This window comes from Canis lupus, chromosome 29 (assembly GCF_011100685.1).
Source record: "Canis lupus familiaris isolate Mischka breed German Shepherd chromosome 29, alternate assembly UU_Cfam_GSD_1.0, whole genome shotgun sequence".
Classification (NCBI taxonomy): Eukaryota; Metazoa; Chordata; class Mammalia; order Carnivora; family Canidae; genus Canis; species Canis lupus.
Genome location: NC_049250.1, coordinates 32333466 through 32351138, shown reverse-complemented (window position 1 = coordinate 32351138; position 17673 = coordinate 32333466). Strand labels below are relative to the sequence as shown.

General features: G+C 44.4%; 1 protein-coding gene across 2 annotated transcripts in view; it reads right to left on the bottom strand.

Moving 5' to 3' along the window:
- The window catches only part of E2F5 (E2F transcription factor 5), a 27830-nt gene extending 10157 nt beyond the window's left edge, over nucleotides 1-17673 (bottom strand). For both annotated transcript variants that reach the window (XM_038579660.1, XM_038579661.1), the window contains exon 1: nucleotides 17449-17673. In XM_038579660.1, coding sequence (XP_038435588.1) covers nucleotides 17449-17673 — 225 coding nt within the window. The remainder of the gene's footprint in view (nucleotides 1-17448) is intronic.

The window sequence follows — 17673 nt, the reverse complement described above, 5'->3', positions numbered from 1 at the left end:
CCTCTGCCTGTGTTTCTGCCTTTCTCTGTGTCTATGAATAAATAAATAAAATCTAAAAAATAAAAAAATAAAAAATAAATAAAAATAAAAATAGCCTTGTTTTTTCAACTTTGGAAAATTACATCTCAGCAACCTGTTAAATAATTAAGTCTAGATACTTGGCGGGGGGGGGGGGATTCTATATTATACATACATTTGTAGAACCTTGAAATGTACTATCTACATTTTTTAAATTCACAGTGAAAATGGAGGAGTGCATCATGCCATCCCAACACAAAGCATAAAATCAACAAGAAATCAGAATCTATGGCGCAAAGTCATGGTGCCAGCAGATACAATACGAAAGCTTGGTAGTCTGACTCAACAAAAGTTAGGTCAAGAAGAATATTTCATGCTATCTAATGATACGAATAAAATGCAGGAATATCATACTGTTTCTCTAACTGGTTCCCACTCACACTTGGGAGCTTCATTCTACCTAATGCAATAGACAAAACCTTAAAAAAGAGGTTATCCTACAGCTCTTTTTCAGGGGGAGTTAGACAATAACCTATCTTGAATGTGGAGTCACATAATAAGAGTCATGGTAGTAATGAAAAACACATTTATGTCCTTACTGGCAAAGCTCAGCACGTTACCCAAATTAATGAACAGAATTTAGCTTCATATAATGGGTTACCACTCTCCCAAGGCATTACTACTTTCTCAATTCTTTAAAAACATAGGCCACACACACGCATACAAAATCCAGGACCTTCTTTCTACAGGAGCAGGTGTGACCAACTTCACAGGCTTTAAATGTCAATTCTATCAGTCCTTTTATTGTGCTACCAAAAGGCCAAGTTACCACTGTCTGATTAATCATTCAGGTCTTAGGGACGCCTGAGGGGCTCAGAGGTTGAGCATCTGCCTTTGGTCAAGGCATGATCCTGGGGTCCTGGGATCTAGTCCCATATCAGGCTCCCTGCGAGGAGCCTGCTTCTCCCTCTGCCTGTGTCTCTGCCTCTCTCTCTCTCTCTGTATCTCTCATGAATAAATAAATAAAATCTTGAAAAAAAAATCATCAGGTCTTCAGGAAGGGGACTCATGCTTCAATCAGTGGCCCGAGAGAATAAATAACATGTGGCAGAAAGAATGAAAAACCAGAAACCGAGGCTCTGAGCCCCAAATTCTGACTAATTTGATCCCATCTCTTCTAGGAAACCAGAAAATTGAGAGTAGGACTAGACATGGTCTCATTGATCTCCTCTTGCCTTGCACTTAACCATTTCCTTCCTGTTTTATCGACCTTCACAAAGTTCCTTGAGTTTAAGGCTGTGTCCCTAAAGAGCAATAATCTCCTGCAAAGTCAAACTGTAAAAATCTGAAGTTGAGGATTCATCTCTCACTTTCCTCTGAAAAGGCCCTCTTGAGAAGTAACCCAGGGCACTTCAAGCCAGCTCTACATTATCCGTGTACTCACGCACAAAAGCCTTCACACCCATAGCAACGGCTAACCGGTTGGGGTATTAGGACATGTTTGTACGAACCAGACTGCAAGAGCTATCCAAGGTCACCAGGCACAGAGCCATCAGAGCTCACGTTTAGCTCCAAATTTTTTAAAGTCTATAATCTATCTAGTTTATTATTCATTATTGACTAACAATTACAAATTTTTGTCCTTTATTTCCCAAACTAAAAACTTTTCTACTTAAGCATATAAACACATGAACGACCAGCACGTACAGAACATAACATTAAAAAGGATCTCCAGGAAGCTTTTATTTCAGCAGCCCCGTCATTCTTTCGACATTAGGTTCTGGAGTTAGGCACACAGAGATCCAGTCACAGCAACTGGTGAGTCCCACATCAGGCTCCCTTGCATGGAGCCTGCTTCTCCCTCTGCCTGTGTCTCTGCCTCTCTCTCTGTGTATCTCTCATGAATAAATAAATGAAATCTTAAAAAAAAAAAAAAAAAAAAGATCTGGGAAGCAAGGAGCGACCTGCCACTGAAGAAAGAGAAATACAGAATGGGGTCTTGGATGCCAAGGGAAGAGTGTAAGAGTGACCAGGTCAAGTACCGTGTCAGGGTGAATCAGATGAGCAGTGAGACCTGATCACAGATTTGACTTTGGCAAGGTCACTGGTGACCTTGGTCAGAGCTTTCTTGGCAGAGTAATGGAGTCAAAGCCTTAAAAGCCTTAACGGAGAGATTCCAACAAAGAGTGGAAGGAAAGTGGCCGCAGACAACTCTTCTGAATAGTTCTGAGGCAAAGAGGAACAGAAGAATGGGGCAGTAGGTGTCAGGAGTTGTGGGGTCCCTCCAGGAAGTTTTTTCCCCTTCCTTTCTCTTCTCCTTTAAAGATGGGAGCTAATTCAGCACGTAAGTTACGCTGATAAGAACTGTCCAGTGACGGGGGAAGAGGGATAATTAACCAACCATGCAGGAGAGACAAGGGCCAGCTGTAGGTGGGCAAGGGGGAATGTGAATCAGATGAGCTGAAGATTAGCCTATAAATATAATAACAAGCATTTTAATAACTGCAGTCCAGCCGAGTGGCCGGTGCAGATAGAGGTTGGATAGTGGGCAAGGTAGGGGGACAAGCTAGACATTTCCTTCTGGTTGCTTTCTATTTTCTCCTAAGTGGAGGCTGGTGAGAGGGGAGTGTGGACGGGAGAGGATGCTTCATGGTTTAGAAGAAAGAAGAAAGATGAAATATTCCTCTAGGAGAGTAAGAGAGTAAGCAGCGTAGAAGAAATGCTGGACCCAGTACTAGTCCTCTTGAAGTGGTTGTGAATTTAAACTGAGACCCATGAGCATCCGTGTGCACTCTTCCCCAGGCCTGGGGGTCAACCTGGGTACTGACGAGGGGCAGGCAGACAGCAAAATGGGTACATCCTCATCCCATGTTGCCACAGAGCTATTGAATAGACGCACATGTGCACGTATCGAATTTACTTTTAAAAATTACATTTGCTATTATAGATTTGACCTAGAAGACATAAAGGAAGCCTCTATTTGTACCAAACCAACTCAACTTGAGGGCGGGGTTGGGGGGGGACGGGGAAGGAGGGGAATAAACCACCCTCTGAAAGAAATACATCTCCCCTCCAAATATTAAATCCTTTCCTACAAATACTGCAAACAAGGTGGCTTCTATATGTGGGACGAACTTAAAGCCTGTGATGCTTTGTAGAGGTGGGCAGGATAAATCAGGAGAACCGAGAGAGGTCGCATGTAAGGGCTAAAAAGGGCCTTAAGAATTTCCTGGCCCCACTCCCTCACTTTAACTAAGACCCAATGTTAACTCTGGAGGAGGGAGAGAGATTATGTGGTAGATTTATTTGAGTTAAGATTAGTTGCAGCTCATTTGTTCAACAGTGTTCTTCTGATGGAGCCTGATGTATTGCATTCAAAAGCGCTAATATGCAAACAATAACTATGGGAAACATCCTGTCTTTCAGGTTCTGCATCTGCAAATCAGGTACTTTACTCTCTTCCAGGCCGTAACTGTCGATCCAGGTGTATTCAATGTTTTAGCTGCTGTGCTTCGGAAACTAACACTTCAGTAAGTGGGGCCGGAATCCGAAAGTAAAAAATGTGCCATGGAAGCACTCCCTAAAATCAATTAGTTATATACACACGTGCACAGGAGAGGATAGGATGCTGAGAATAAGGTGAAGAGAATCTAACTGACGCATGCAGAGTGCCCATAAAATATTTCTTAAAATTTTAAAAACTGAGTGAACTCACTTTCGACAGCACCACGTGGTATTTTCTGTTGCTCTGCCTTACAATAAAGTCTGGACTGATTATTAACTAATTTTGAATACTGTTAAAGGGAATTACCATGTCAAATGTCTGATTTCAAATCACAGTTAAGAAGAACCCTTTATAAGCCAGTAATGGGATAACTGTAATAGGATCTTCCAAAGATGCTGATTTAATGCTCACACCCTTTGGTAAAGTAGGTACCATTCTCCTGATTTTATAGGATAGAGACTCATCAAGCTAATGGATAATCAAATGCCATTTGACATTAATTATAAATTCATGAAATAAATTCGTGGCAAAACCTTTTCAAATGGGCTCTAGGGTTTCAAGATTTTAAAGAAGTGTGGTGTGCCGTCAAAATTCCCACGCTAAGAACATTGCACTGAATAAGCAGTTTAAGCACCGCTGGTACTTGTAACAAAAGAATTATATACATACCTAAGGCTGTGGGTAACACCTGGTGTTAGAGAGTGAGGTATAAAAAATGGAAACAGTCCCGTACTGTAGAGATAAAGTGTTGTAAGGGGTTGAAAAAAAAGAGATTACTTAAGACGGAGGCAGTAAGGAAAGTTGCCGGGAAGCGGTTGCTATGGGTTTTCAATGGGTCTGCAGGAGACATTAAATCAATAAGGAAATTAAATACCAAAAATATAAAGAACTTACTTTCCGGATGCAAAGGCGCTCCCTCAAGAAGCAGCGCTAAGCACATAGTATTTTCATTCCTACCCAGTGTCCTGCCCCAAAGGAATTCCTCCTAAAGCGATCCACAGAGCTTTTGCCACCCCTGTCATCCGTAAACACGACACTGTTATATATGTACCAATATTTTTGAAATGCACATGCTTTAAATTTGTTCTAAGTTTTCTTTTTAAATTATGTTTTTATTGCAGTATAGTTGACATACAATAACTTATTAGTTTCCAGTGTACGACCTAGTGATTCAACATTCGTATACACTGTCATCACCGTGCTAAACCTAGCTGCCACCTGTCACCACACGAAGTTGTTACATATTATTTTATGTATAACTATATTCCCTATGTTGTACTTTGGATTCCTGTCTTATTATAACCTTTTAACAAGCTCTGCATAAGCTTTTATAAAGAAACTTGTTTTATTATTTTACCCAAATCACCAAAGATTACCCAAAAGAAAAAGATATTTGGTCAACTATCTATTTAAGTAGGAAAAGCCTGCTGAAACTCTGGTACCTGTGGATTTGCAAACTCTGGATTGCTTGTCTAAGTCTTCGACTGCTTTGGAAATTCTCTTCGTAGAAGTACTTTTTAAAACGAGCAAAATTAAGCGTGTGTCTGCTATTTTACCTCTTGGATTTACCTCTGCACATTTTAGATCATCCTACTGATGGTGGCAGGCACAGAAGTGAGAGGCACGGGTTCTGGGATAGGCCTGACTTTCTAACTTTATGATCCTGGGTAAGTTATTTAGCCTCACTGTGCCTCAATTTCCTGATCTGTATGCCTGTTAAGATGTTGTTACTGTGAGGACTAAAGGAGCATATGTGAAACACTTAGAAGAGTGCCTGGCACATGGTAGGCATGACGGTTGGGTTAGCTATTATTACTATTATTGATCCAATTTCTCCCCTAGAGTAATAAGAAAATTTTGTTCTTAGAAAGGTCTATCATGGAACAAAATGGAACACCCTTACCTCCCTCACTAACTCACTAACTTTAACTCTTTGGAAGGCAGTCAAGTGCAATGAAGTAGGAAAAAAGGATTCTGAAGAGCAAAAAATAGATACAAAATGGTGTATTTCACTACTGAAAACATTCACTCCATGTGGATTCTACTTAGTCCTTCTTTTATAGGATTCCTAACAGTTGGGCTTATTTAATTTCATTGTCCACGGGAGAACTGGAAGTGCCATCTGGGACAGTAGGGAGGCACCTCAGAGCAGTCAAGGGATAAGAGAGAAACTACAGAAAGGACAAAAACTCACAAAGCAGACAAAGCTGAGGCCACTGGACAAAATGGCAATCCAACATAGAAAAGCCTCGAGGCGGGGGTGCCTGGGTGGCTCAGTCGGTTAAGCATCTGCCTTCGGCTCGGGTTATGATCCTGGGGAACTGGGATCGAGCCCTATGTTGGGCTCCTCAGCAGAGTCTGCTTCTTCTCCCTCTCTTCCTCTGTGTGCTCTCTCTCTCTCTCTCTCAAATAAACAAATCTAAAAAAAAAAATTAGTCTAAAAAAAATCTTAGTGACTTATAACAACAAATACTTAAAAAAAAAAAAAAGAATGTTATTAATTGATACAAATTCTCAGTTAATCAGAAAACTCAGCCAGGGACAAAATCTCATTACCTATAGGATAAACAATGGTTTCAGGATGCTTGAATTTGTCATATTCAAGAAGAATATTTGAGTCAGACGTGGACTTTTAAATAGATCTAAAAAAAACTCAAGGGATTATAGTGAAGATCAATTCTGACTGAATTACATACAACTTTCGTGTTAGCTTTCTTCATGACCGTGACCAACAGCTTATTCTGAAAACTGATTAGAATCCTTCAAACTTACTGAGGCATCTCTATCTTAAACACACACAAACACACACACATACACACACACTCATACACATGTATATACATCAAAATGTCATAAATTTCCGTCACTGGCTACTTCTAAATGTTGACTCTATAGAATAAACAAAAACGAAAAATGATTTGACTATCTCAACAATTAAAACTCAGATAAGCAGGAAGAACACAAATTAAAACATGGACAAGGGCAGCCCAGGTGGCTCAGCAGTTTAGCGATGCCTTCGGCCCAGGACCTGATCCTGGAGTTCCAGGATCGAGTCCCACATCGGGCTCCCTGCATGGAGCCTGCTTCTCCCTCTACCTATGTCTCTGCCTCTCTCTTTCTGTGTCTTCATGAATAAATAAATAAAATCTTTAAAAAATAAAAATAATAAATAATAAAAAATAAATGGACAAAAAATGAAATCACACCAAGAAAATTGTTAACATTCTTGAAAAAGTTTTCAGACTTTTAAGGAGTTATGCAAGGAGTAATCAAATGAATGCAAACTAAAACAAGGAAAAAATATATCTACACAAAGACTTGTACCCTGTCATAACAGCCCCAGGTTGGAAGTAGCAGGCGAACAGATAGGCAAAGTGCGGTGTAGCCATAAAATGAGACAAAGGAATGACTACTGCTACATGCAACAATGCAGGTGAATCCCCCAAACGCCATGCTGAGTGAGAGAGAAGCTAAACACCGAGTACACACTCAGTTCACCGACATGAAAAGACCTACAAAGACCATTTTAATCCAAAAGAACAGCAGAGAGGTTGGTTACTTAGGGGCTGAAGGTGAGGCTGAGGAGCGTCTGGAAGGAGGCCCGAGAACTGCAACCGTTGGCGGTGATGGTGAGGATTTCCATCTGGCAGTGGTGGTTACAGATATAAGCATTTGTCAAGACCACTGAACCACTGCACGTAGAACATGACCATTTTGGTGTACGTACAGAAAGGGACGCCAGGGTGGCTCAGTGGTTGAGCGTGATCCCGGGGTCCCAGGATCAAGTCCTGCATCGGGCTCCCTGCGTGGAGCCTGCTTCTCCCTCTGCCTGTGTCTCTGCCTCTCTCTCTCTCTCTCTCTGTGTCTCTTATGAATAAATACATTAATTTTTTAAAAAGTCAACAAAAAATATTATTTATCACCATTCGAATTCGCAAAATACGAAAACACCCGAATACGCAGTATCCATCCTTCCTTTTCTACCTATTGCCTAACAAACACTGGTTCTGGTTCAACACTTACTTGTACCGAGCACCGTTTTCATGCTTTAAACTCACTTTTAGCAGCTCCTATGCTAACTACATGAGGTAGATATTACTGTTTGCACTTCTGCAAGAGGAAGTGAGCCTTGGGAACTTGCTCAAGTCCACAGAACATGGTAAAATCAGGATACAGACCCAGGGTGCTTGTTTAACCACTAGGCTAGGCTACTCTGATGTGCTAAGGTGGCTGGTCATGATTGCATGCTGCTAGTGGAGGGTAAAGTAGTAGCTTTTTGTAAAGCGATTAGGCAATGTTCATCAAAGGCCTTAAAAAAGTTTATTATCCTTTGACCTGGTAATTCTTTAGTGCAGATTGTGAGAAGTAGAAATAATTCAAAATGCCTAAATGCCAAAAATGTTTTCTGGGCCTCTGTTGCTAAACCCAACAGATACCACAAAGTCTGGAATCCTCTGCAACTCAAGAACCAATTGGTGGGGCGGGGGTGATTATTCCACCTACTACAGCATCCAAAATGAGAAAATATTTAAACTGAGGCCAGAGCGTTAAGGGAAATGGCCACATGACTGTGTATTTGTGTAGCAATGTGCTCCAGGCAGAGGGAAAAGCCTGTGCAACAGCCTGAAGGCAGAGAGGAGAGCGCATGTGAGCCTGCTAGGACAGCGAGCCTGCTAGGACAGCGGGCCTGGACCTTGTCAGAAGAGGCAAGGTCTAGTGGGTGTTTGGATGCTTTTCTAAGTAAAGGAGCAATAGGGTCTTAAAATGTACAATTTTTACACAGAGCAATGCCATCTGACTTGCCCAGCTTAGCTCCCAGCTGTTCCCTGCCTCGATGGCTCTCACGTCAGGGATCTCCAAGGCAGAGGAGGGGCTTCCATACCCGCCTGTAAGAGCATAAGAAGTATGCAACTGCCCGCTTCCCGGACTTTCCGCTCCAACTGTAAGCTGCAATCTACTAAAGGAAGGGACTGAGGCAAGCAGTGGTTAAACTCCTTATTTGTCGAACAAGATGGGGAAAAAAACTAGAAACAACTGCTACACCTATCTATAAGAAAGGTTAATTCTGACTGATGTGATGGATGTCACTTGTGAGGCCATCCCAAATTATGTTTATAACTTGGAAAGATAAGTTTGATCTCAGCTATAAAAAAGGTGTAACAAATTGAAGCAATACTGAAAATTGAAGATAGTGGTTCTCTTTGGGTGATGGCATACTGGGTAATTTTTATTCCAGATGCTATTAATCTATTTCCTAGCTTCTATTTGTAGGTCACCTCCATACTCATACTTTAAGTTTAAAAAAGTGAATCAGAGGGACACCTGGGTGGCTCAGTGGTTGAGCGCCTGCCTTTGGCCCAGGGCATGATCCAGGGATGCTGGATCAAGTCCCACATCAGGCTCCCTGCATGGAGCCTACTTCTCCCTCTGCTTGGGTCTCTGCCTCTCTCTCTTTCTCTCTCTCTCTGTCTCTCATGAATAAATAAGTAAAATCTTAAAAAAAAAAAAGTGAATCCGAAAAAAAAATCCTTTCAAAAATATACTGAGTTTAATATATAAAGAGAGAATAATTGGGAAAATTCAGTTTTAACTGGCAAAATCTAAAAAACAATGTATTAATAAAAGTATTTATTAAAGAAACAGCATTCTATTAAAGAAACACACATCACCCAAATATACATGATTCATACCAACAGGCAACCCTATTCAAACATTTCATTGCTTTAGTCTGCTAATAAAAGTACTTGACTTTTGTAATTCATCCTTGGGAGGTGATATTATTCTTTAATATCAATAGTACTAAATGGTATAAATGGGTGTTTTTAAGAATAAGTAAACTTTCTCTGAAAATTATTACTTTCATTCTTAACTTCTTTTCTAGTTCTTTTTGCCTGATACATATCATATAAACTTTTTGGGCCTTTTGTTGGAGAGTTTCTTGTAAACAACAGATGCCTGAATTCTTTTTCATCTAAACAGCTTTATTAAAGAGGCGCCTGGTTAGTTCCGTCAGTTAAGTGTCTGACTCTGATTTTGGCTTAGGTCATGGTGTCAGGGTCATGAGATCAAGCCCTGCGTCAAGCTCTGAGCTGGGCACAGGGCCTGCTTGGGATGCTCTCCCTCGCCCTCTGCCCCTCCCCCCCACCCACTGGCACTCTCTCTCTAAATAAATAAATACATAATAAAATAAAACAAACAACTATTAAAAAGAAAAAGGATCTGAATACATTCACATATAGAAACAGGTTTCAAATATTACTCATTTGATTTTGTGTCTTATACTTTCATGATGTTACTTTTTGTTCTTTTCACGGACTTGTTAAGCTGTTTTATTCACCCCCCCCCCCCCTTTAAATGAGATGGCAGTTTAAAGCAGGTCTTATCTGTTAACAGCTACCTTTACTTACATGCTTAGCACTGTGGTTCAGAGCACCTGGACTTACATAGCACTTACTGTGGATATTGTCTTACGTAATCTCTGCACTGGATGTGGGGCTGGAACTCACAACCCTGAGATCAAGAGTCACGTGCTCCACTGACAGAGCCAGCCAGGCACCCCTAAAACTTTTCCTTTTTAAAAAATAAGCTCTATGCCCAAGTGTGGGGCTTGAATACTGTGGATATTGACTATCACTTAACCTCCTTACACCTCACTTTCCTATCATCAAAGTGGAGATGTCATCTGTCCCTTATACTTTTGTTGCAAGGATGAAATGAGCTCATACAAGTAAAGCGTCTGGTCAATTATTTATTTTTTATTTTTTAAAAATATTTTATTTATTTATTCATGAGACACAGAGAGAAGCAGAGACACAGGCAGAGGGAGAAGCAGGCCCCATCAGGGAACCTGATGCCCTGAGCCGAAGGCAGATGCGCTTAACCACTGAGCAACCCAGGTGTCCCTGGCCAATTATTTAGTACTAGCTACCAGTAATAATTTTTATTAGTGTTGTAGAGCCTTAGTCTCCTGAGAATTTTTTTCCATTAAGCTAAGCATCTTGTATTGATGTTTAATAATTAGACACCAGAACAGATATAACCAGATCAGCTTTCTACGTGCATATTTGATAATTTTATTTTTTAGAGCCGTTTTAGGTTCACGGCAGAAGTGAGCAGGAAGTAGAGTTCCCATGTACCCCTGCCACGTGCATAGCCACCCCACTATCAACATCTCTCACCAGGGTGGGACATTGGTTAAAGTCGATGAACCTACCCTGACAGGTTATTATCACTCAAAGTCCATAGTTTCCAGTAGGGTTCATGCTCAGTGTTGTTGTACATTCTATGGGTGTTAATAAGTGTGTAATGACATGTATCCACTATTACAGTGTCAAACACAATAGTTTGCTTCACTGCACTAGAAATTCTCTGCACCCTCTCACTTCTGGTGACCACTGATCTTTTACAGCCTCCATACTTTTGCCTCTTCCAGAACGTTATATAGTCAGAATTATACAGTAGGTAGCCTTTTCTTTCTTTCTTTCTTTTTTAAAGATTTTATTTATTTATTCATGGGAGACACAGAGAGAGAGGGAGAGGCAGAGACACAGGCAGAGGGAGAAGCAGGCTCCATGCAGGAAGCCCGATGTGGGACTCGATCCTGGGTCTCCAAGATAATGCCCTGGGCGGAAGGCAGGCGCCAAACCTGCTGAGCCACCCAGGGATCCCAGTAGGTAGCCTTTTCATATCAGCTTCTCTCACTTAGTAATATACATTTTTAATTCCTCCATGGCTCGCTGGCTTTTTTTTTTTTTTTTTTTTTTTTTTTTTTTTTTTTTAGCATTCCACTGTCTGAATGTGCCAGTTTATTTATCCCCTCAGCTACCAAAGGACGTCTTGGTTGCTTCCAAGTTTTGGCAATTGTAAGTAAAATTCCTACACATATTCATGTACAAGTGGACAAGTTTCCAATTCATTGGCGTAAATACCAAGTAGTGTGATTGCTGAATCATATGGCAAGAATATGTTCAGTTTTTTAGAAACTGCCAGTCTTCCAAGGTGGCTGTTCCATTCTAACATTCCCAGCAGTAATGAATGAGAGTTTCTGTTGCTCCACGTTCTCCCCAGCATTCAGTATTGCTAGTGTTTTGTGATCTTTTGCCATTCGAATAGGTATGTCGTAGTAGCTTGTGTTGCTGTTTTATGTTTCTTTAACTTTGGTAAAATACGCAGGACATAAAATTTACCATCTTAACCATTTTTAAGTGTACAGTTCAGTAGTTTTAAGCACATTCACACGGACGTGCAACCAATGTTGCACGTTGACTCTACAACGCTTCTCATCTAGCAAATTCTATATCCGTAGTATTAGTTAAGTATTAGTAGATGCTGTAACGAAAGACCACAGACTGGGCGGCTTAAACCAGCAGAAATTTATTTTCTTACAGTTTTGGAGGCTGAAATTCCAAGATCGAGGTGTTGGCAAGTTTGGTTTCTTGTGAAGCCTCTCTCCTTGACTTGCAGATGGTCACCCTTTCGTTGTGTCCTCACACGGGCTTTTCTCTGGGGGCACGCATCCTGGCGTGCGGCTGTGTGTCTAAATTCCCCTTCTTCCCTCTAAGGACACCTGATTGGATTAGTGCCTATCCCAATGACTTCATTTTATCTTCATCATCTCTTTAAAGGCCCTATCTCCAAATATAGTCACATTCTGAGGTACCCATGGATTTTGAGAGGACACAGTCCAGTCCATTACGTGTTGACCCATTAAACAACTCCCCACTCTCCCCTTCCCCATAGTCCCTGGCTATTCTATTTTGTCTCTGTGAACTTGTCCACTCTAGTTACTTCATGTGAGTAGAATTGCTATTTTTTGTAAGCAGCATAACGTCTTCGAGGTTCATCTATGTTGTAGCCTGTGTGAAAATTTCCTTTCTTTTTAAGGCTGAATAATCTTCCATTGCATATCCATATCACAATTTATTTATTTGTCTGTCGATAGAAACTTGTAATGCTTCTACTTTTTGGTTATTGTGAATAATGCTATGAACATCGGATATATAATTATTTTTTTATGACTCTCTTTTCTCTTTGGGGTATACACTCAGAAGTGAAATTGTCCTCAGAATTTTTAAGCACGTGCTAAAGTTCTGGCTGTCTGAATCAAATATCTTTCCTTAGGCTAATCCTATCTTTATCTTGTGACACAAATCCTTTGCTTTATGTCACAAACTAAGGCCTTAAAGTATTTATTTATTCAAGGACATGTATTAATTAACTAATTATAAATGATTAGGAGTCAGGGACCTGTGAGATAAGGAACATCATAACTCCTTTATCAGGGCAGCCTGGGTGGCTCAGCGGTTTAGCACCGCCTTGAGCCCAGGGCCTGATCCTGGAGACCCAGAATCCAGTCCCATGTCGGGCTCCCTGCATGGAGCCTGCTTCTCCCTCTGCCTGGGTCTCTGCCTCTCTCTCTCCCTCCCTCTCTCTCTCACTCTGTGTCTCATTAATAAATAAATAAAACCTTAAAAAAAAAAAAGTACTTTATCATTTTAACCTAAGTATCATGCAGGCAATTTGTAACATCAACAATTATAATACATTCTTAATCATGCTTTTAAAAAGTTCAAAGTGGCACCAAAATGACAAATAAATAAAATATAGAAACTCAGAAATTATATTTAATAGGAATTTCCAAAACAATATATAGATAGCTGTGACTATCTTAACAGTTCTTTAAATTCTTACTTCTGGAAAAGTAGAACCATAGTTTAATTTGTGAAATAATGTAGAATTTGCTATCAATATCCTCATTTTTAAAAAAGATTTTATTTGTTTTTTCATGAGAGACACACAGAGAGAGGCAGAGACACAGGCAGAGGGAGAAGCAGGCTCCACGCAGGGAGCTCAGTGTGGGACTCGATCCCAGGACCCCAGGATCACGCCCTGGGCTGAAGGCAGGAGTTCAACCGCTGAGCCACCCAGGTTCCCAACATATCCTCATTTTTAAAGGAGGAGCTCAGGGCGCCTGTGTGGCTCAGTCGGTTGGGCTTCCAGCTCTCAATTTCAGCTCAGGTCATGAGCGCAGGGTTATGAGATTGAGCCCCAAGTTGGTGTGCTTAGTGTGGAATCTGCTTGGGATTCTCTCTCTCCCTCTCCCTCTGCCCTTTCCCCTGTTGTGCGCTCTCTCTCTCTAATAAATAAATAGAATCTTTTTAAAAAGAAAGTAGGACCTCAATACTTTGCTCTTCTGTCATGAATAGAGGGATAAAAATAATCACGTGTTTTTCTGTAGAGGAAACATTGCTTGTTCTTACATAGATGAAAAAACTTAAATGAGAGAAGTTTTTTTTTTTTTTTTTTTTTAAGGAATAGTAAAAGGCAGTATAGCATAAACAATAGGAAAATGGTCTACTTTCAAATCCTACTCTCTCACTTTCTACTGAGTGACACTGGGCAAGTTACTTAATGTACCAGTTTTCTCATCTGTGAAACAGGGATGTTAGGCCCCAATTTCCAAGTTGTTAAGAGCATAAAATTAGTTAATATGTATAAAAAGTCTGGAACAAACTCTCAACAAATGCTAGTTATTAGCAGCATAAATTGGCAAACCAGATAGTGAGAGGAGTCAGAGATAACGTGTCATCTCATTGGAATCAAAAGATATAACTACTGCACCCCACATCTGTAAATAAGACCATACGGTGTGGGTGCGGGAGCGGGAGGGAGATATTATATAAGTTTCTCAAATCACTTCCAAGGTGTTTCTAATCCCTAATTGTTAAATTATACTCGAACAGCTTTATTAGAATTTATCTGCTTTATTAAGCTATGTCCTCGATTAGGTATATTTTGAAGAAGAAATGCATCACCGAGATACAGCATTATGTTCTTACTTTTCAGTAGTACATGTCAAGGTTCACAATAAGAAACATCATTGGAAAGATTTCCCTGTAACATTTTTACCTACATATGATTTTACACATACATGCAAATAAATGAAAAATATATGTAAATAGAGGAAATACGTATATTTTTCATGTATATGTGAAAAACAATGATACTCAAAGTGCTCTTTAGGAGTAAAAAATCATTAATATAAAGAGACATAATGGTACTGCAGAAAACTCTGAAACTAAGAAAAATTTCAGGATGAATTAAAGTCCACTTCCTACTCACTTTCTCTGTGACTTCTGGAGAACATCTATATAGCCTTAGATCAAACAGGACGGAGTCAAAGAATTTAAGTTAGGCAAAGTTCCATTCTATTCCCAGGTGAGCTGAGATAGAAGCCCTCAAAGCTAAACCCTGAGTTTTGTTGTATCTGGGAAACCCCAAACTTCCATGATTCCCAGTTCTGAAACCACAATACATTCACACGGCAAATTCAGGATACAACTCACTGTCTAGATTTTGAATAGCAGTTCACAAGTCCTGTTTTGTGACATCTCTGGCTTTCTGTGATGGCCTCATGACTTCCTTTGAAACTCCTTAAACCGAATCCTTTTTAGTTCTTGACAATCTAAATGCTATATATGCTATAAAGCACTTTCAGGGAGGAAGCAAGGAAAAGGCTGTGGAAAGCACAAGGAATTTCCAGAGTTGGGGGAAATTCCAGGAATAAAAAAGAAGATAGTAGAAACTATTTCCCCAAATGCAAAATGCACGCATTATGCCTCATCCCAATTAGGGTAATTCAATCCAACAATCACTTAATGGACACCTACTGTGCTCAGGGTAAGGAAAGGGCATTCAAAGACAAACCTCACCCCTGGGCTACACTCCAGAGGAGGGCCTGCAGTAGAAACCTTCCCGGCGACCCCAGTGGTCCTCTCCACCTTGAGGGATTACTAGAGAATGCTCTCCGGCTCAAATGCTCTTTCCCTTGCTCTTGGCACAACCTTAATGATGATCTGGGTCACACTTTCAAAGCCAAGTAAGGTGGCCCCACTGGCAACTCCCCCGGGGGTGCTGGGACCAATCAATGGTGTAAAATCAGACCTCAGGTATGGGGAAATGCCTAGGAGGGTAGGTCTACGGTGATTAATGACTTGTTAGTGATTTTTATTTGTTTTTAAAGCTTTGGTCTTTACTTAAACTTGGTGCACTGGTTGAATTTTAATTCATGTAATCACATTCTGTTCCTCCACATTGTGGAATCCTTCCAAATCCTGCCTGGAAACGGTTAAGTCATTTTGTTTAACCCAACAGCTTCTGATGCACGTTATTGTTTGAAAAACCATAGTAAGAAAGACGAAGGACCCGTTCTCAGGGCACAGGAGAGTTTCCCCGAGCACTTCCACCTCCTGGGAAGTCCTAAACCATCCGCTTCCCGTGTGACGGCACATCCCACTTCTAGAAATCTGCATCAGATACCAAATTAAAGGGGAAAATATCCAATACCCCCTCCCAGTCATCAAGATGATGAAATGGAGTGCGCAGGGACGTGGGAATTTTTTTTTTTTTTTTTAGATGGCTATTAGTAGTTCAGCGAGGAATGATTATGGAAAGTTCACTACTTTTTTTCTTTCATTCCCAGCGTGAGGGCAAAATCGTGTTTTGTTTTGTTTTGTTCTGTTTCGAATGGGGACACGGGCTCGACTAGAAGAGCCCATCAGGACCATCGATTCCCAACAGCACAACCACCCCCAGGCCGAGCGCCCGGTGCCCCCCGCTCCGCCGCCACAGGTGGGCGCCCAGCTGCAAGGCCGCCCCCAGCCCCCCGGGTCCTGCGACCGCCGAGCCCCCCGGGTCCTGCACCCCCCGGGTCCTGCACCCCCCTCCCGGGTCCTGCTCCCGAGCCCCCCCGGGGTCCTAAGCACCCCCCCCAGCCCACCGGGTCCTAAGCCCCGCGCCCCCCGAGGTCCTGCTACCCCCGGGTCCTGCGCCCCCCACTCCCCGCCCCTCGAGGTCCTCCTCCCCCGCCTCTCGGGTCCCGCTCCGAGTACCCCGGGTCCTGCACCTCGGGTCCTGCGCCCCGAGCCCCCCGAGTCCTGCGCTCCCCGCCCCCCGGGTCCCGCGCCCCGAGCCCCCCCGGTCCCGCTCCCCCGCCCCCGAGTCCTGCGCCCCGAGCCCCCCCGAGTCCTGCGCGCCCCGCTCCCCCCGGGTCCCGCGCCCCGAGCCCCCCGGTCCCGCTCCCCCCTCCCCCCGAGTCCTGCGCCCCGAGCCCCCCGTGTCTTGCGCTCCCCGCCCCCCGGGTCCCGCGCCCCGAGCCCCCCGAGTTCTGCGCCCCGAGCCCCCCCGGTCCCGCTCCCCCGCCCCCGAGTCCTGCGCCCCGAGCCCCCCGTGTCTTGCGCTCCCCGCCCCCCGGGTCCCGCGCCCCGAGCCCCCCGAGTCCTGCGCCCCGAGCCCCCCCGGTCCCGCTCCCCCGCCCCCGAGTCCTGCGCCCCGAGCCCCCCCGAGTCCTGCGCGCCCCGCTCCCCCCGGGTCCCGCGCCCCGAGCCCCCCGGTCCCGCTCCCCCGCCCCCGAGTCCTGCGCTCCCCGCTCCCCCCGGGTCCTGCGCCCCGAGCCCCCCGAGTCCTGCGCCCCGAGCCCCCCCGGTCCCGCTCCCCCGCCCCCGAGTCCTGCGCCCCGAGCCCCCCCGGTCCCGCTCCCCCGCCCCCGAGTCCTGCGCGCCCCGCTCCCCCCGGGTCCCGCGCCCCGAGCCCCCCGGTCCCGCTCTCCCCTCCCCCCGAGTCCTGCGCCCCGAGCCCCCCGTGTCTTGCGCTCCCCGCCCCCCGGGTCCCGCGCCCCGAGCCCCCCGAGTCCTGCGCCCCGAGCCCCCCCGGTCCCGCTCCCCCGCCCCCGAGTCCTGCGCGCCCCGCTCCCCCCGGGTCCCGCGCCCCGAGCCACGCGGCGCGCTCCGGGTCCGGGGCCCTTTGTGGAGAGGCGGGCGCGGCGCGGGGCCGCATGGGCTGCGCGTCGGTGGGGCCCCCGCGGCCCCGGCCCTGCCCCCCGCCCCGGGCCCGCCGCATGGCCGCCGGCCCCCGCCCCCCGCGCTCACCGCTTTGAGATCCAGGACGCCGTCCTTGGCCTCCTGCAGCAGCGACACGAACTTGGTGGTGAGGAGCCCCAGGCTCTTCTCGTGCCTGCTGCTGCCGCCCGCGAGCGGAGGCGGCGGCGGCGGCGGCGGGGGCTGCGCCTGCGGGGGCGGGGGCTGCGGCCGCTGGCCCTGGCCCTGGCCCGGCGTCGCCTGCTGGCCCGAGCCCGCGGGCTCCGCCGCCGCCAT